The following is a 20,279-nucleotide window of genomic DNA, read 5'->3' as shown; positions in this document are numbered from 1 at the left end:
TGCAAATGTAGCAAAGTTGCTGTTACAAATTCTATATGTTGCGTGAGCAATGGTTCTATATTGGTAAAGCTATATACATCTCCAAATGTAGCGCAGTTGCTGTTTCAAATTCTATATGTTGCGTGGGCAATGGTTCTACATTGGTAAAGCTATAAACATCTATAAATTTAGCGCAGGTGCTTTTTCAAATACTATATGTTGCCTGTCACGATGGTTCTTCCAGCCAATTTGACAATAGTTCAACTCCAGATTTAGAGAAAGTACCGCGATGCATTTCAATTGCTTTTAGTAAATATGTTTATAGTCGGCTTTGTCTTTGTTCTGTAAAGTACTCACTATGCGTAGTACTTGTAGTCATAGTAACACCTTTTCCCATTAAAGTTTATTAACTAACAAAAAACAATCATAAAAAAAGTTGCAAACGTTTGAACAGTGTGAATGTATCAACAGTTGGTTGTATGAATAGTTATTGAGTATGAGCTGATTGAGCTGCAGTTTTTAGGGAACAAATAACATGTGATTATAACTGACGGGTCAAAGAAAAGACCGATTTGTAGCGTAGCGCTATTGGAGACAATACTGTGTTGTAGAGACAGCCAGAGAGATACTAGAAACAATTTCGTTTATATCGCGAAAATTAATTCCAGCGAAATATTATTATTTTTCCCATTATCGGAAACGATTTTTCTCTTCTCATTGACCTACCATATTTATGTGAATTTCAACTTCGGCAGTCTTTATTTTATGTAGGAGACATGAAAGTAGTTCTCGCGGAACTCAATTCCCTTAAGGTAGCAGTATTATTCTTTCACAAAAACTTTTAGGAAAACAAGAAAACAACAAGCAGTGCATTTAAACTATCTCTATTTCTGTTAATTTATACACTTTAGTATCTAAACAACGTGAACAAAACTAAACCCGCAATCAAGTCTATAAATTCTTCGTCTAAAAGTTAAATTGACAACAAAACACTAAACGACACTACGAAAAAAACATAAATGCCATTACTATAAGTAAAAAGGTTATTATATATACAGAACAAGCCAGAAACAAAATCTCATCATAAAAATAATAGGGCTAACCTATGCAACGTTCTCAAGCAGTGAAAGAAAAATTCCCTGACAATTCCTTGACTTTGATCTATCTTTAAATTCCGTGAGGTTAGTTATAAAAATCTACTGTTTTCTATGATCACAGTAAAAAATATACTTCCTTTACTAGAAGATTACTTTAAAAACAATGCGAATTTTTCTTAAAAATAACACCTATAATAAAATGCGTATGTAAGAAAACTTTTACGAATACTTGAACAGTCAAATCAATGCAACACGAAATGTAACATAGTTACCGTTGGAGAAAAAGATTAGCCTGCCATTAGGATGGAATCCTCAATGACATTTACACTTCCCGTTACTCACTTACTTACCACAAGGATGTTTAAACCGTAGGTCAAATTTTTCTCCATTTAAGCTTAAAGCTGTTGCTAACAAAGTGGATGTTATTCCGTCCGATGTATAGTCGACTTAATATCATTCCGAAAAAAATAGTCGATTCACAAACAAAACAGACGCACGGAACAATACCACCACTTGAAATGGTGATAACTTTTCTGAACTTCTTCTCACTGCATATTCACCAATTCCATGATATATACACTGCTCTAAAATTGCCTGTCGGTAAGAGAAATACTCATCCTTCTAAAACTATCACAATAAAAATAATTACCTCATAGAGGTAAATGACGTTAAATGAAATAATTAAACGCAAAACCCACGCTCAACCAATCAGGACGTTTATCGAGTTAAAAACAACCAATCAGATCAACTGATTAGTTATGTTAATTTATGTTGATTTAATATTCAATCGTGATGACTTTTGTTTTCAGGTACTCGTTTAAAGCTTCACGTCCTAAAAAATAAAAAGTGAAAATAGTCCATAAATAATTGCACCCTCCATCTTATCTACATCACAGTTCACCTGCGGATAAACTTTTTATTTCAGCAGATAGAACTGTGAACTCTTAATGAACCCTTTACAGAGTGTTTCCGTAAGCGGTAAAAAAACAAGAAACGCGTGTTCATAAGAGTCGGTCTGTGTATTTTTAAAAAATTATGAAGGATGAAAAAACATCGATGGTTGACGCTAAAGCAGAATTCCATTAAATTGACAGAACCAGCTTTTATGCATTCCAATACATTATTCTGATTGGTTTAGAATAAATTAAGTTTTTTTTTGGATTTAGTGCGTGAATCCTGCAAACTACGAATTACATTCCAAAACTTTCGACGAAGGGCGGAAGGACATATTGGACATATTTTGATAGGAACCTGTTAAAAGTCTGTCAGTCAAGAAAAGAGAGTCGGTTTAAGCAATGGGAATTTGCTCAGAGTCTGAGCCGCACTCTTTGTATCATACTCTCATCAAAATTTTAGCAATTATAAATTTCTTGTTTTTTTTTCCTGCCAATTTTTTAATCATCATTAGAAAGCAACATTGTTATTATTACTGAAATTGTTTAGGATAGCCTCTTCAGTTTCTATTAGTAGTGCTATAAACGAGGGTCCTGCGAAGGGTGTCCTAGTGAAGTTAAAGCTCCCATTTGAGCTACGAAATTCCTGCGAACACAGTAATCGCTGAGCTAGATAAGATATCAATCCTATTCTTATACTGAGCGCTAAGCAGAAAGGATAGATTCACACTTTTATAGTCTCTGGCTCGACTAGGTCGGGGTTTGAACCTAAGACCTCCCGCACTGAAAGCGAACGCTCTACCACTAGGCTACCAGTCGGTTCCTTCATTGGTTTACTTTGGCTGAACCGAGAAATAGTTTATCATACCTAAATCTTTTCCAAAGCCGGATTGTTTGAAGCCACCAAATGGAGCAGCTACGTCAGTCTTGTTGTAAGTGTTAACAAAGCATGTACCAGCATCCAATCCATCAGCCACTCTCATTGCCTGTAAGTTGGGAATAAACACGTTGAAACTCACAGGACATAAAATTCGAAGTTATTGTGAGAATTTTAGGACTATTTTACCAAACAGTTTTTTTTGACAGTCAATAACTCGTGTAGATAAAATCTTTAAAAAGAACCATAAAATTTTCATAACGATATTTAATCTTTAACTTTGTTTCTTTTAACACAACGAATAAAATCGAAGACGACAACAAAAAAAATCTCCACATGTGTTATTTGTGAAACAGGTCTCATAAAAAAATGCACTCTATTCCAAACAAAAGATCGGTCATAAAGTTTGTCTTTAAAGATATACTGTTAGATACACTGTTAGATACCTGACTTAAGTCTTTAGTGAATACACCCGAAGCTAAACCATATTCTGTGTTATTTGCACTTTTCAATACACCATCGATATCACTAAACATGCACAAGTTGGATATCATAAAACACAAAGAAAACAGGTAACTATCAAGACAAATCATTCCACTTGGCAAAATAAAGAACTTGTGTATCATAAATATTTACCCATTGGCGAATCTTGAAATGATCATGACAGGTCCGAAAGATTCTTCAGTAGCGATAAACATACCATCTTTAACATCGGTGAAGATAGCTGGTTCAAGAAACAAACCTAGAAAAGGAACTTAACAATTAGTATTGTTTACAAACTGTTCTAAAGCAATTAGGTCAAACCACATAACACTTCACAACCGCTTTCCTTAGCCTTATTGTATCATTATCATATGCATACGCTAAAAGTCTTTGACATTATGTGTGTACGCCTATAGTCTTACGTTATTGTATTAAGCACTAAATCCTGATTTTTTTTTAACGCAAAAAAGCTTTTCTAGATTCCATAAGCTCCGCTGTATTGATTGTGATATAAATATAATTTAAAAATTTAAAAATGTTAACAAAACGCAAATAGTAGCTTTACCTTTGTCACCGACTCTTTTGCCGCCGTAGACAAGTTTCGCTCCTTCTTTCTTCCCTTGTTCGATGTAATCAAGCAGACTTTCAAAGTGCGCTCTAAAAAATTAAAAACATACTTCGAAGTCAATTCGTAAATTAGTGATACACAAAGTGAACTTACATGAACAAGATGAAAGCTACTGATGGCTTTACAATTTCGGATCTTAGTTTTTAACATTTAACGAACAGATCAGAAGGAAACAAACAGTCTACACAAAGTCAATGCTCTAACAAAGTCTGTTTTTTATTACGAAGTGCCTACGTTCGACTAAATTGGGTTTTTTGGGGGACTTTTTAGTTTACACGGGCTGGACCTTATGTGAAAATAAATTTGGTTTTTCGCGAGTGTTGTAGCCACTTGGATTTGTATTTTCCACGAATGTCTTTTAATTAGTAACATCAATAATTAATTTAGAAGCAAACGACTTTGAAAAAATAACCAGTCTAAATAATTGATTATTGGATATCAAAGCTGGAAAATTAAGCTAAATTTAAAATTATAAATTCGATTACCTGTGATTTTGCGGTCCATGTGAAGTGGATAGATCTAAAGGATCACCCGTCTTCAGCTGTTTTACTTCTTCAATCTACATAAACAACAAAATTACTGACACAGAAAAGAATTACACATAAAGGCTAGTCATAGTATTTAAGGGATCCTATATCCCACGAAATACATGTTTATATGTCGCAGTACTATGGTTTGCATGAATTTGTACATAGAGTCAACATTTCCAAAAAACTGAAGCAAGGGGAGTAGCAATGTCCGTCATATTTAAGACACCGATTAGCAACTTTTTCTTAGATTAAAATAAAGAACGTATGAGTTTGTTCTAGAAAACAAAACAAATATGAAGAGACAAGAGTAACTGTGTTTCTGTAACAGCTTGCAATTTCGCGAGTATATGTTAAACGACTTACCACTCGTCTAACAAACTCGTCATGAATAGAATCCTCCACAAATACTCGTCCTAGTGGAAAGAAAGAACAAAAAAGCGATATATATAAAACTTTTCGGTTTATAAATACATACCGTGCTATATATACATATAAGTATGTATTCATTCTAAAGCAGCACCTTGTTAGTTTAAATATAAGTATATGAAGTCAAAAAACAATAACATTCATTACAATGTTTTCGTTATTACCCCGTACAAAAACACATATATATAATATATAATTATTTTGAAGACAAGGAAAAAAAATCTCCCCCTTAGTTAAATTTTGAGCATCAGAATTAGCAGCAAAATAATGAAACTAACCTGCCGCTATACAGTTCTCTCCTTTGTTGAACAAACATGCGAGAACACCCTATGGAAAGAACACGAAATACATTGCACTTAACACAAGCACATATACTGTGCGTACGTTTAAAGGATAGTGCTTTTCTGGTTGTAATACAAATACCTAAATATTCCAAATTATCTTTCTCGAATGACCTTCAAACCCGGAATTTTTTTTTCAATTATTTAATAATGGTGTGTGGAAATTCGTCATGTGTAAAGAATATTTAAGCATGAGAAAACATTATGTGGTTCACCTGTCGGACAGCTTTGTCCATATCACAATCACTAAAAATAACCAAGGGTGATTTTCCACCAAGTTCCAAAGATACTTTTTTGATGTTACTAACAGCAGCACTGTGATAAAAATAAAACAAATTTGCAAACAAACAAACAAACAAAGTTCGGTCGGTGTTGTTTCTTCGTGGGTAAAAATTTAACTTTTGAAAATCAATAGTGAAGAAATATTCCAGCTAAGTAAACATCCCAATGAAATACGAGATAGGGAAAATAACATATAAAGCTAGATATAAATTAGTGAAATTTTAAAGATTGCAACCACAAGCAATTGAGAAAGGCGTTTACACATACAATCCAAGTTTTTCAAAACTTCGGATTTTTTTTTAGGTCCAAAATCTTTTACTGGCCTGTCCTAATTTCACCATTTTTTATATCTTTTTAGGCAGTGGAGCAGATTGGTCTATAATGCATACATTATGTTACCTTTTCATAATACCTGCACCAATTGGTGTAGATCCAGTGAAACCAACTTTTCTCACATCTGCATGATCTGCTATTGCTTGTCCAACAACTCGACCTGTATGAGTAAACAGTTTAGAAATGCAACATGCAGGATAAAGCTAGTACTAATCTAAACAGTCCCTACTTAATCTGAAGGTAGAAAAATACAACATAATTTTATAATTTTGTAGTACCGTTGTAGCTGTTCTATTTCTAAAAGATATTTCCTTCATATACATTTTTTTCTTTGTACTTTCCAGGATATTTTTGTAATACAAGAGATGCCAACAGAAGGGTTTTCAGAGAAATTAAGTTTACGGAACGTTTGTGCAATTATTGTTTTTTTCCTTTTTCTGCATACAACTTGACGTGGTCTAGTTGTATGCAGAAAAAGTCTTACCTCAACCATTACATATTGTCTTACTTACCTGAACCTGGAACAATATTGATAACTCCTTTTGGGAAACCAGCTTTGACGGTCAGTTCAGCGAATTTTAATGCAGTCATGGAAGTGACCTACGATAAAGTTTACAATAAACACGACATTAAACTCAACCTCCTTACCAGAACTATAATTCGAATTTGAAAGTGTGTATATCTGCGTCGGAATAAAAATATGTGAACAAGTCAATTAATGCACCCGGTCTAGATTAACATTAACATGGTATACCTCAAATTTCACTAAAACTACAGTCAGTCTTGAATGCAAACATTTTCATTTTCTTAATAGTAAAAGAACGCTTTCCACCATTTTTAACTTGCTTGAGCAAGTTGACAATTTTTTTTGCTAATAAGCACTGTTCCAACAACTTCAAGAATGTAATAATAAAATTATGGTAAATTTGTACAGTTCAGTAAGAAGCTTCCTTACATTTGCAGGTTTCAAAACAACAGTATTTCCAGCTGCAAGCAATGGTGCCATCTTCCATGCCAACATCATCAATGGATAGTTCCATGGAACTATTAATCCACACACACTACACAGAGACAGAGATAAAACATTATAACAAACTAGTTGGTAGGACGTGGAACAATCCACGGGGTCGCCCGTCCTTTATTTATTGCATATTTCGTGTTTCCGTAGCATGACACACAAATTACAGCTATTATTATCATAGAGATTGTCAATTTTACAAATGGAAGACAAGTATTTTTACAGGATAACGTTTACATACCCTAAAGGTTCTTTTTTCGTGTAGCAGAGATTCTTGCTTGGTCGGGCGTGGTTGATTGGAATAGTATCTCCCTAAAATGCAGTAAAAACTTTGTCCCATTTGTGACAACTAGCAACAAAAACATTGGCAACATATTGAAATTAAAGAGCACGTTAAAATGGTTTTTTTTAATCAAAAACATCCCGTCAATCTAACAGTAACGCTGTGCTCGTTACTTTTGTACATAAAATGTGAGCTGGGTTTATAAGCCAGCTTGACCATGTGTTTGTATATATTTCTTAGTACAAAGATACGTACATGTATTTTATCACACCATCCAGCAAAATATCTAAACGTGTCAATCGACATTCCAACGTGTGTTTTCAATGCTAATGTGTATACAGCTCCAGAGTCCAGTGCTTCTATAGTAGCTAGTTCTTCGCGATATTCATCCATTAGATCTGCCAATCTAAAGCATAAAACAGATATTGAAAGGGTGTTACTGTGTCCCGATATATTACATAAATGCAGTTTACCCTGGTCAAAATAAAAAACAAGGGTCAGGTCTTAGTAAGCCTCCCATTTTAAAAGTTATTTTAAATTGTCAAAGAACCCATTAAATATAAGAAGTTTTATGTCTAACAAATTAATTAGGTTTCAACAGATGTGTGTTCAATTCTCATTTTAAGACCACTGCTGCAATGTGTAGTAAGAATTTGTTAAGATCCACTTGATGACGTAATTTAAATTTCAAATATGTAACATAGCAATCCAGTTTCTTTTACACATAAACAGTAGAACCACCTACTTGTACATGAGATTGCCTCGGTCTCGTGCATTCATTGTACTCCAAGGGCCATTAATAAATGCTTCCTAAATTATCAATTTCAGTGAAGTCTTAAACATGAAAAAAGGCAACATTAAAGAAAAAAAAATTGCTGTTGTACCTTGGCTGCAGCAACTGCCAGGTCAACATCTTCTTTACCACCGAGAGATATTTCGGCAAGAACCTATAGGAAAATACTGATGTACCATTTCTTTAAAATAACAGACGAAGTATGTTTGATCTCTGGAAATAAATTCTCTCTTCCACTAAAGTTATACATTATAACCATATTAAACAGAAAACAGAAATGTTGTTGTTTTTCATAGATCCACACACTTTGAACAAAAACCAGCAAACATTTGCAGTGACTTACAGACTCATCTGTAGGGTTGATGGTTTCAAATGTTAATCCACTATGTGCTTCAACGAATTCTCCATTGATAAACAACTGGAATGGCATGTCCACTTTCATATTGTTCACATTCAACTCCAACTAAAATCAAAGTTTACACGATGTAAACAAACAAATGAAAATATTTAGTTACCACTACCATAAACTGCCCATTTAATATATAAACCCTTCCCCTCTTGTCCCACCCTGCCCCGGTTTTAATGATTTTTTTCATAAACATTCGTCTAATTCACTTTTCTTTAAAACATCCCTTTAGAGTAGTGTATATTCTAAACATACTGTACTTTAACATTTGACTCTGGTTCAGCTGAGGAAAACACCCATGAAAATTAAGTAACACAAAAGAGAAATTAGGGACCTTAGAACATTGTGAATTGTTGAACAAATTCTTACACAACGGGTGCATATTTCATTTATATGGACAAGTATGTGCTTAAACAACACATTGCTGTAACAAGACTGAAATGTTTTAAATAATACATACATAATCACAACTAAATTTTTCTTCTGTTAAACCTCGAGATTTCATGATAGAGAAATACACCAAATCTTGGAATCTAGAAAAATGTTTAAGCCATTAAGTAAACCAGTAACAGTACGAACGCCAGTGATCAAATGAAGATGACTTAAAACATATAAAAAAACATAAGGCAAACAGGGTAAGATTGTAGAGAGGATACTAGTACATACGTTGTGTTCATATAGATTTCCTCATTGGTCAATGCAACTCCACATTTCTGCTTTATTTCTTCAACTAATCTGAAAGAAGTAAGTGCCACAAAGTGTAACTGCAGTAAATCTTACATGTGCAACACTCATAACACCATTGAAATAAGTAAAAAAATGCTAGATGCAATCATATTATAATACCAATTTGGTAAATAAAGCTGCATTGTACACCAAAACAGACTTAGAAACATACTAAATGAATGTATAAAAAAGTAAGTTTTAAATATTTGGAAAGTATTAAGTAAAAGTAGGAGTTTTACAAAGAAGCTAAACACTGTGGATAAAGCAACATTTACCTTGCTACATCCATGGATGCTGCACCAGATTTAAAGAAATCAGTAGAATCTTCTATATTAGGAATATTTAATATGGCTGACCAAATATTCTAAACATATTAAATTTCAAGTTTTATTAAATCAAAATAAACCCAATTGAAATTTATTTATTTAACAAACAAAAGTAAAAAATTAGGGGTACTAAAATAGTATTTAATAATCATTAAAAGAAATTTAGGCAGAGGTTTTTCTGCTTACAAGAAATATTATCTTCAAACTGTAAAGTTTTTCAATGAGAAAATGGAAATAAGCACCGATTAGAATTTTATTTTATACACCAGACACTAAGGTTGTACTTAATTAAACGTGTTTATGATATATACTTTTATGCCATCTTTAATTTTAAGTTCCTCATCTGTAAGAACTAGCTCTACATGTTCATCAGATGCTTGCCCGTATTTTGATGCTGGAATCATTTTGCCATCATCCAACTGCAGTGTTTTTACATTAATCTAAATGGAAATACACTACATTTGCATTGCCTATTTTTTATAAAAATCTTTATAATAATAACCACTGTCTTTATGGCCATGTGTAGAAAAAATAAAACAACTTTTAATTAATAAAATAAATTAACATGCTTCAATTTATGTATAATTAGGAATTGAACTCAAACAAGTGTTCAGATTCTCACGATAAGTACTGAACAGCTCAAACTAATTTAAGAGTAATTGGCACTACGTGCTATGGCACTATGTATTTGATTAGAACTCCTCTAAGTAGCTTGTCAAAAATAATAATCAGATAGCGTAATCCTGTTCAACATATGTCTAATACTTTAACTGGTACAAAATGCAATGTGAATCAAACAAATATTTATGATGCAATATTTATACTAGTAAAATGGGAAAAAACTACTCACAGTTTGGCCATCTGATGCAGTGAGAACCATTCCAGTCTTGTGAATCAAGGCTGGAGTATCAAGACCATCAATCTTAACCTCTGTACCAATCGGTAATACTTTACGGTGATACATTGCTGATCCATAAAAAGTAACTTCCTACATAAAAAAGGATAACACAATACCGCTTTTATGAACCCATGGTAATATTATTCAAAAGATTTTACATAAAAAACTAAAATAACACACCTTCCCATCAATTGTTGACCAAGCTCCTGGAAGCTAAATAAAAAATAAAAATTTAGCCTATCAACAAATCCTGTTATTATAAAAATATTTTAACCAAAAGAAAAAAGCATTTAAATCTCTGGCATATAGCTTTGGATTGGTATGGCATTTTGTAAACAAAGGATTGTTGGTGCAAGTCGCGACTCATGTAACCTCGCAAACTAATGATAAGTTTACCTTTGCATATCAAGATGATTCTGAATAGTATAATAATTCAATCTTTTATAAAAATTGAAAAAATAAGTTACACAATTTCACAGCAGTAAAATACAACACTTATTTGCACCTTGTCATTCCCTCTGATAAAATCGTGCAGTTTTTTTCCAGGTAGGCTCCAATCAATCTAAAAAATAAACAAAAGATATATTTATAAATCAGTAATGCACAAATGCACAAATGGTTGCAAGTCTTTGAGTAACATGATTTTTAACACAGCTTCTCAAACAAGTAAGGTGCTTATTCAATTTTTACCTAATGATATTTTACAAAATCAACAAACAAAGGTTTTATCATGGTTCAAATTAGAAATATAAATTCAGTTCACAAAAAATTGATGACTGTAGAGAAGAAAATCTCTTTTCAGCTCAGTAGGACACTTGCTATTGATCCCTTGTTATTAATGATTTTTAGTTGCAACAGGCATTAATATAGCTGATATAAACAATTCTAACATTTTTCATAGAATGATTTACAAAGACAGCATTTTGATTTTTAAATTGCCACCTGCTAATTCGAATCCTGATAAACTCTTCTGAAGGGATTTTAAGATTCTCCTAAATGTTTTATCTCAAACAAACATTTACAATAATAATGACGTATAAACTTGATAAAGACATGGCAAACTTTATTTTTTACCTTTGCAACAGCTTTCTTCTTCCATATTTTATCATAAGTTGCTCCTTCAGTTGGTTGAGTTATTTTTGGAGCTTTACCTTCTGATATCAATTCAACTGCTTCAACCTAAAATAATGAGAGACATGAGAACACAAGAAAAGTCTGACTAAACAAATCCAAGATCAACAAAAATTCAGTAAAAAGAACTAAAAATAAATCATAGAAAATGTATTATAGAATATTATAAACAAAATATTTAAAGGTCTGAAATAAGGTTTTACAATCAATTCACGAAAAGAATTTTATTCAAGTCCTAAACTTATGTATCCGCATAAAATTTCTTAATTTAAGTGCCACTTAAAAATGCAAATAAAAGCTAAATGAAGTTTTGATCTAACACAGTCTACATCAGATTGGAAGAGGGTCATTAATATACCCCGTCCAACCCATGCTAGCATGGAAAACGGACGTTAAGCCGAGAATGATGATGATGATGATGATGAAGTGGAAGATAAAAACATCAAAAATAATTTTCTAAGTAATTTAGCTTAGATCCTATATAATATTCAAAACATACAATTATATATACTCTTCATATGTAGCCTATTCTATTTCACATAGTAAGGCTACGAAGCAGAAGGAAATAATACCATGTAATGTATTATTTTGTATATGAAACTAAGGAATTAATTCTTACCATTCCTTTTATCCCCTCTGGATATAAAAACCTGTTATACAATGTATCAACAGTCTCATTAGGGTCAATGTCCACTTCTTTTTGTAACAGAATTGGTCCTGTGTCTAAACCGTCATCAGCATAAAATACAGTAAATCCACCCTTCTCATCACCTTCCATTAGCGTCCTAAAAGTATATAATGCAAGGTTTTATATATGTTATGGTTATACGTTACGCAACAACTCTTATCTTGCGGACACAGGTTACAAATTTACAATCACTTAATATGATATAATATTTAATGTTCAAGCCCTTGATACTTGACACTTTTTTGAAACTTAAACTTAAATTTAAAAAAAAAATGTTTTTATTAAATCCTTTTAGTTTATGGAAATATTTAAATTTAAGTCAATTTCAGTTCCAATTTGCATCAGTGCAATGATTTTATATTGAAAATATAATGACAAATTAAACAGTAGCACCTTCAGAGTTTATAGAGTGTGGAAGTCAGAGACAAATCATAGTTGGAAATCAAAAAGAATGTTTTTACGAAGTTTAATCAGAAAGGTAATGATTTTACAATGTAGTTGTTTCTGTATGCCTTGAGGATGCGATCATCAGGAACCTTCTTTACTTTGTGTTATTGTCTTCTGTGGAAAGCAACTGCCTATTAATCTCAGAATTTTTAAAGATGATTTTTGAGTAATTGTTTTTGTTATCATCATTCCCGGCTTAACGTCTGTTTTCCATGCTAGCATGGGTTGGACGGGGTATATTAATGACCCTCTTCCAATCTGATCTAGACTGTGTTAGATCTAAACTCAACTTCCTCTGTATCAAGTCTGTCCTTATAACCTCCTGCCAAGTCTTTCTCGGTCTGCCTCTTGGCTTTGCCCCAGGAACTATCAAATCTCTACACTTTCTTACCCAATTATCCTCCTGCATTCTTTCCAAGTGCCCCAGCCAATTCGATCTTCTTATCTGGATAACATCTTTAATTCTACGGAGACTTAGCCTGCTTCTTAACTTATCTGAACTCTTTCTGTCTCTCAGACTGGCGTTACACATCCACCTAACCATTCTCATATCATTCCTTTCAAAACGATCAAGATCTTCCTGCTTCACTGCCTATGTCTCACTACCGTACAACATAACACTTCTTACACAGGCCTCATACAACCTACCTTTTACCTCAATTGCTAGTCAACAAAGGAAGTAACTCTCTGAACTATTTCCAAGCAGAACCTATCCTGCAAGTACCACTTCTTTCAACACCCCCTTCACTGCCCAACATATAATTTGTAAAAAAATAAAGTAAATTTGGACTAATAGTAGTTAAAACAGTAGTTGGTATGTTGGCCCACTTTATAAGCTGAATTGCCTGTGACTTGAGAATGTGAAAATAACATTGTGTCCAGTTGTATCAAGTGACAGAAATACAGCTAAACTGGATATTTTTCCACAAGAAATATGTTTAAGAGAAACACAAGGTACTAGGTGTTTACTGCCAACTTTTAAAATGCTAAATAAATTAAGCCAATTTTTTTTATCTAACAGAGCATTTGCTGAAAATCATTTAGGCTCACAGATAGTTAAAAGCTTTTCAGTTTGATTTCAGTTAGAGTGTAACACAAACTATGTTTATAATTAAATGAAAATAAACCATTGGTATTTAATGTTATAGGGCTGCTAAGTTCAAATTATTTTCATAGAAAACTTGTCTCAACAAAGTACTTAGATATATTTGCAAAAATAGATATAATAAAAAGTCATCATACCAATTGATGGCAGAAGCACCTCTATGTCGAGGTAACAACGAAGGGTGATAAATAATGCTTCCATGCTTAGGAAATTCTGTAACTTCTGATGGAATAAATTGTGAGCAAAATGGCATAACATTGATTTCTGCATTTAGACTTTTGTATTCTTCTACAACTTCCGGCACTGCTACCTTTTTAACTTGCCATCTTGGATACTTAAAAACTTTAATGCCATCCTGCTCTGCTTCTTGTGCCAAAGGGTCAGCTTTTCCCTAAAAAAATACAAAATATTATTAACAGTTATTAAAAATAAATGGTTTATCTACATGACTACACCAGACAAAACTGTGCTGTCAAAGAAAAAAGAAGGCTATTACTGTCTTTGTATACTATACATACTATGTAGTATTTATGCTATAACTAAACTACATATATATACCTTATTCCATGAAATTAAATTACGTGGATTCGACTGTTGCTGTCATTTTTGCTTAGTGTGATATTGTATATTCTCAAATTCGCGTTAATTAAATGCATTTTGGAAAACAACCTTGCTCAACCGCGTTAATTAAATGCCTTTTTCAAAATAATTTCATTGAACCGCGTTAATTTCATGACCGTTAATTTAATTCGTGTTAATTTCTTGACTCGTTAATTTCATGGAATAAAGTAGTATACCTTTACTGTGCAACACAGCATTTTAGAAAGTTAGGTTATGTTTTGTATAAATGTGTATTTAAGTAAACATATATACATCTTTCACTAAAAATATTCAGTATCAACAATTTCTGTTTAAATTTATAACGTTGTAAATAATTATTTCTGCCAATAATTCAATGCAACGTGCAATCTTTATAGTAGTGCATTATGGAAGCTCCAAATTATATAACTAATATTTTCTTTATCTCTAAAATTTTCAGTATGTCTGGTTAATCATGCAGCTAAGAAAAGTTGCGAGAAATATTTCACTCAAACTCATTTTTCTTTTAACAGTGTTGGATGTAGCAGAGGATGTTTACCCAAGAATATTTCAAAAAAGCAAAAGCGTATTGTGAGAAAAATATGAACGAACAAAATAACTCTGCACAACTTTTAAACATAATTAAACCAAAGTTTGTTATAAAATGGAAGCAGATAAAAAATCATGGGGTAATACAAATATGGAGTTCGTAAAAGCCAATTTTTTTTTATATATAATACATTGTAAATTGGCAATTTCTGCTGATCAAGTCAAAATCAAATTTTTACATCTAGCATCTATTTTTTTATTAAGGAAAATTAGAAAAAATTTATATATCAGAGTTTCCACCAAAAATATGGTATCAAATTTCCTGACTTTCCCTGCCTTTTTAAGGTCAAATTCCCTGACTTTCCCTGACTTTTTTAAGAAATTCTACAGCCAAACAGAAAAACAAATTAACTAAAACTGTTTAAACCGTATTTGTCTCAACATAACTTACCACAAATAAAATTCCCTGACTTTCCCTGACTCGGTTGAAGCCTGATTATATACACAAAGTAAATAATGAAGCTGTTTGAACAGCTAGGAAAGGGTTACTTTTCCATTATTTTTAAAATACATTTGTTTGCCTAAGTGCAGGAGCCCAATAACACATATCTTATTAAGAGGCGTGGATGGGATTGGGTTCTCTCGTTAGTAATTCTATAACTAAAAAATAATGAAATCCTAGACCATGTGCTTTAAAGAACAACATAAAAACTTCTTTTTTCCAATGGCGAAACTAGAATTTTGAATAATGATTTCCAATGTGGTCAAAACGTTACACCTTTTTATAATGAATTAGATCAGAGAAATGCTTCTAAAAAATATAACCATAAAAATATTACAATGAAGCTAATCAATATATATATGTTTATGTTGCTAAAACTAATTTTAAAGTGAGTTTCCCAGACCATCACTTAGACAGACCAAAATCGCAAGACAGTAAACCACAAAATAATTTGTGGCTGTTAAGTAGGCTATGAATGAATGAATGAAATAAACATATATTTCAGTTTACTAGGAGATAAATATACATTATTAATTAAAACTTTTGCCCTAGTAAACCCCGGAAACTGCCAAAGTTAGCAGAGCTCGAAGTATGACAGCCACCGTGGACAATACAAAACACACAACTTACACAGACAACACTACAAAACAAGACAGTCAAGCGAAAAAATGTGAAAAATATTGCAATTGCAAATCCCAAGAAAAAAGTGGTGTGAAAGTGATTGTGAACAATAGTAATTTTAGGTATATATAAATTAAACATAATTAGACAACAATGTATGCTTTATTAGAGATTTAAGTCTATGCAAAGGGAGATCTAAAAGTCTTATTTCAGGTAAGGTATTCTGACAACTAGACCATGATAGGACACTTTGATGCCTAATGGATTTCAAACCAAATGCAGAAGTACGAACAGCACGCAAATTTATAAGGCCTAGGCTGTTAGCACGAGTATTATGAGAGTGAGAGAAGTCAATTGAAAAGGTACCAATCAGAGGAACAGGTAGATTGTTGTGAAATAAATTATAAATAAATAATACATTTTGCAGTTTCACAGTATCTGTGAATTTAAGGATGCCTAAATCTTTATAATATTGGTTTGCATTTGTTCTATGGTTGGCAAAATTCATAAGACGTAAAGCACAATTTTGAAGGACAGTGATTCGGTTCACTTGTAAACTTATGGACTGACCCCAGATTTGGGTGCAATAATTTAGATTTGAGTGGAAAAGAGCATTATAAACTGACAGAAGAACATCCATTGGCACATAATGTCTTATTTTTGCAATGATTCCATTAACCTTTTTCAATTTGGTTGCAACTGAATTAATCTGGGACTTCCATCCTAGGTTAGAATCAAGCAGTACACCAAGATATTTTATAGTTTCACTAGGAAAAACCTTTTGACCACCAATAGCTTAACTTCACAGTTAAAGGGTTTAGAGGGATGTCTAAAGAGTATATATTCCGTTTTACTAGCATTAAGAGATATTTTGTTAGCACTGAGCCAGTGCCAGAGGAATCTAAGATCAAGATTGACTTTTTTGACGAGGGATTTCAATGAGGGATTAAAATGCAGCAAGTTTGTATCGTCAGCAAAGTGATGAACTAGGGAAAATTTTATTGCTTCGTGTAAGTCATTAATATAGAGCAAGAAAAGAAGTGGGCCAAGTACAGATCCTTGAGGAACACCATGCTTCATAAATACCTTATTTGAGAAAATACCTTTAATGGAGACAAACTGATCACGGTCAGAAAGATAGGATTTTAATAAATTTAAGACATTTCCTCTAACGCCATAATGAAACAATTTTTTCAATAAGATTTCATGGTCAACAGTATCGAAAGCTTTTTGGAGATCTATGAAAATTCCACAAACATAATTACCTTTGTCTAGGTTGTCAGCAATTTTTTGAATCATGTTAAGCAAGGTTTGTGAAGTGGAATAGTTTTTTCTAAAGCCAAACTGTTGTGAATATAAGTAGAGCATGCTCTACATGTTGTTTTTCATAAACAAGTGAAAATTTAAAATTTGGCTAGAACATGTTTATGCCAAAAACACATTCAAGATTAGTTATTGGTTATTAGGTATATTGAAAAAAAAAGAATTAAAGGTTGTCTAATTAGTCTCATAGTGTATGAGGAATTAAAAAAATATGTGTCTAATTAAAAAACCCATAACGAACCAACACACATTGGAAAGATTCACCAAGGCTGGGCTATATGCTTAGCATGTGCTTAAACAAATTCCACTATCAGAGTCTAAATATGGTTATAAAAAAACATGTACTTTAAATTGCATTTTACTTGGATATGTTCATGTGACTGTTACAACAATAAGAAGGCCTCCACCACTAACATTGCAACATTGTTGTTTACATAGTAGAAAAACAAAACACTTTTTTTATATATATGCTATTCCAAAATAAAGCTAACATAAACAATTTATAAAAAAGAAAAACGGATTGGAATGTTTAAACTGTTTACACAGTCTTAAAATGTATGAGTTATGCATGCATTACTAAAACTTTTTTAACAGTTTATAAAAAATATATTTAATAACAAAAAAGAGCAAAAAATAAAAGGTATATACTTTGCATTAAAATAAAATGAGCTTCAAATAAAATTTTATTTTGTTGATGCAGTGATTGCTCAGATAAAAATGGATACAAAGTTATAAAAACATTGGAAAAGAACCTTTATTGTTACAGCAGCTCCATAGTGATGAATCTAGAGTGTTCTTGCTACGTTTAAATGGAATCCCAAATGTTTATTCCAAAAAAACAAAAAGGCAAAAATTTTGTTCTGCAAGGTGACTCCAATTTAATTAATGGGGGAAACCGACCCTAATTTTCACGAAAACAAAATAATAATAATATCAAGCAAAAAAGTTTTAAAGAAAAAAAAAAGGAAAAAAAAAACCAAATTTCCATCCCATCTTGTGAAAATATAATGAGCATAGAAGTTACTCAATGTTATTTTTTGTTAGTTCAATGTGAACAAGGTGAATCAATAACGTTACTTTACTTAGTACCACTGTTGTTAAGGCCACTGGAAGTTGATCGTTCATAGTAATTTGTTGCGATAAAACTAAAATGCGCGATGCGCTAATTTTGTAATCATAAAATAGTTACGTGGTTAAACAGAAGTTTTGAAATTTTTATGTCATTTATAACAAAAATTAGCTAATTTCGCTAAAATATTTTATAATACAAGCAAAAACAAGACAGATTATTGTCGTAACACCCTCCTTCGTTATGATTAATATATATATTTAAAATTACGCTAGCTAGCAGCCTTTAAAAGGGATCTAGTAGCAAATTTTTCCCATCACACTAACCCTGGTAGAGCCTTACTGAAACTCTATTTAAGCAAATGGTATGATAAAAAATCTCTGCATATGTTACTGACCTCTGATATGATCAAGTTCAATTAAAGGAATAATAGATTCATTAAAATAAATCTTGAAACTTGGTAAAATTTGGTTTATTCATGAAAAAAATATTTGTATATCTTGACATATCTTGAGGATATTAATCTTCGGGAATCTTATTTTTTAAATCTTACAAAAATAAGTCTTTGTTGTTCTGCCCTTGTTTAACAAGAAATAATTGTATACTAAAGCTTTATTAATATGCGCTGGTTTCATAATTTCATAATTCTACCACGTTCATTATTTAACAGGTTATATAATTTATTAGATGACAAGTTTCATGCTCAAAAGTTTTCTTTGCGTTTGATGGTTTTTCTTTGCATATGCCTTTTTTTTAGCAATACTGTTAATATGGTGCTCACCTCAATTGTTTACCTTTTGACGATTACAGCTGAATGTTGAACACAACTTCAGATTTTCGCTGTAATTGGGTTCATGAGCAATTGAGCAAATATATATAAAAAAGAAATAGGAAGACAACACACAAGATATGTTTTAGATATGAAAAAATAATACCAGCCTGAAAGTGTCCTTATTTTTTTCTATCTTTTGGCAAAAACTAAGTGTCTTTCTCTTATAAAACAAAAAGCATGGACACAATTAGAAGTAAAAAAAACAGGAGGCAACTCAGTTTGTAAACAGTTAAAAATTGGAGCAAACGGAATGATCAGCGCAGTTCAATGCGGAGAAAAAATTGTTGTTGAAAGGTAGACAATGTTTCTTATTAAAATATCAATAAAAAAGGAAAAGCACTGAAGAAACTACCAGAAGATGAATTTCCATGAAAAAAAGATGTAAAGTTCATGTTTCATCCCTAAACCTATTTAATGTCAACAGCTGTGACTAGCTAAACATCTCTGATGTAGATTTGAACACTGTATTTTAACTGGTTAGCTGGTCATGGAAACTGTTAACTGGTCGTTAACTGGTCATGGAAAACTCTTTTAGCTAGCTTGTTAGCTAAACAAAATCACAGAAATAAGGCTAAACGGAAGTATAACTTGCCTGGACATCAGGGATTGTGAAAACTCCCACAATTTTATGTCCTTTATCCTTAAGAGATTTATACACCTCTGCACCAAAATTAGATTGTCCAATGATAGCAACCCTCATCGATACCATGTGTTGCATTGTGGTGCGAATCCCTCGTTTGGCCAAATGACTAGCCGCAGATAACATGGTTGTATGTAGAAAAATTGCGCCTCTTTCAGGGTAATACGAAGGTGTGTGTGTGTGCGTATTTGTTATGATCCCGCGTCCTTTACGTGTCTACTAAATGCTGGCTAGCTAGACCATATCATGTCGGGTTTGCATAAACACCGGTAGGGCTACAGTAGACCAGACAAACAGGTTTGTCTGCACTTGTTTATTTTTAAAAAATGACGTCCTAAGCGACAAAGACCTTTTGTTTAATTCTGAGAAACGAAGTCAGGGTACGAAGTTTGTATACAAACGCTGGATATGGGTACTTCAAGACTGCGGATTACACGGATATAGGTATATCGCTGAGTTTTGTGTGAACAAAGT

At 32.3% G+C, this 20,279-nt stretch overlaps 1 protein-coding gene across 1 annotated transcript; it reads right to left on the bottom strand.

The window, feature by feature from the left end:
- Window positions 1-847: 847 nt before the first annotated feature.
- LOC130626056 (cytosolic 10-formyltetrahydrofolate dehydrogenase-like) lies at window positions 848-20,097 on the bottom strand. The gene is made up of 28 exons (XM_057441164.1): window positions 19,758-20,097; window positions 13,828-14,081; window positions 12,070-12,235; window positions 11,394-11,498; window positions 10,825-10,881; window positions 10,500-10,532; window positions 10,272-10,409; window positions 9,733-9,861; window positions 9,371-9,459; window positions 9,036-9,104; window positions 8,830-8,902; window positions 8,307-8,426; window positions 8,055-8,117; window positions 7,916-7,980; window positions 7,426-7,576; window positions 7,129-7,199; window positions 6,825-6,930; window positions 6,382-6,469; window positions 5,936-6,029; window positions 5,470-5,569; window positions 5,192-5,240; window positions 4,851-4,900; window positions 4,443-4,516; window positions 3,895-3,986; window positions 3,483-3,588; window positions 3,293-3,374; window positions 2,838-2,955; window positions 848-1,908 (listed from the first exon to the last, which is right to left on the bottom strand). The coding sequence occupies exons 1-28, from the start codon at window positions 19,929-19,931 to the stop codon at window positions 1,853-1,855; spliced, it is 2,772 nt and encodes a 923-aa protein (XP_057297147.1). The 5' UTR covers window positions 19,932-20,097; the 3' UTR covers window positions 848-1,852.
- Window positions 20,098-20,279: the final 182 nt, after the last annotated feature.

Source organism: Hydractinia symbiolongicarpus, chromosome 14 (genome assembly GCF_029227915.1).
Source record: "Hydractinia symbiolongicarpus strain clone_291-10 chromosome 14, HSymV2.1, whole genome shotgun sequence".
Taxonomy (NCBI): Eukaryota; Metazoa; Cnidaria; class Hydrozoa; order Anthoathecata; family Hydractiniidae; genus Hydractinia; species Hydractinia symbiolongicarpus.
The sequence above is the reverse complement of the archived record's forward strand: the minus strand, read 5'-3'. Positions and strand labels throughout refer to the sequence as shown.

Coding starts and splice junctions, on each gene's coding strand:
- LOC130626056 (XM_057441164.1), bottom strand. CDS start 19,931: ATGTTATCTGCGGCTAGTCATTTGGCCAAACGAGGGATTCGCACCACA. Junction 10,882..11,393: donor AGAAGAAAGCTGTTGCAAAG/GTAAAAAATAAA, acceptor TTTATTTTTTAG/ATTGATTGGAGCCTACCTGG. Junction 3,589..3,894: donor CAAAAGAGTCGGTGACAAAG/GTAAAGCTACTA, acceptor TTCCTTTTCTAG/GTTTGTTTCTTGAACCAGCT.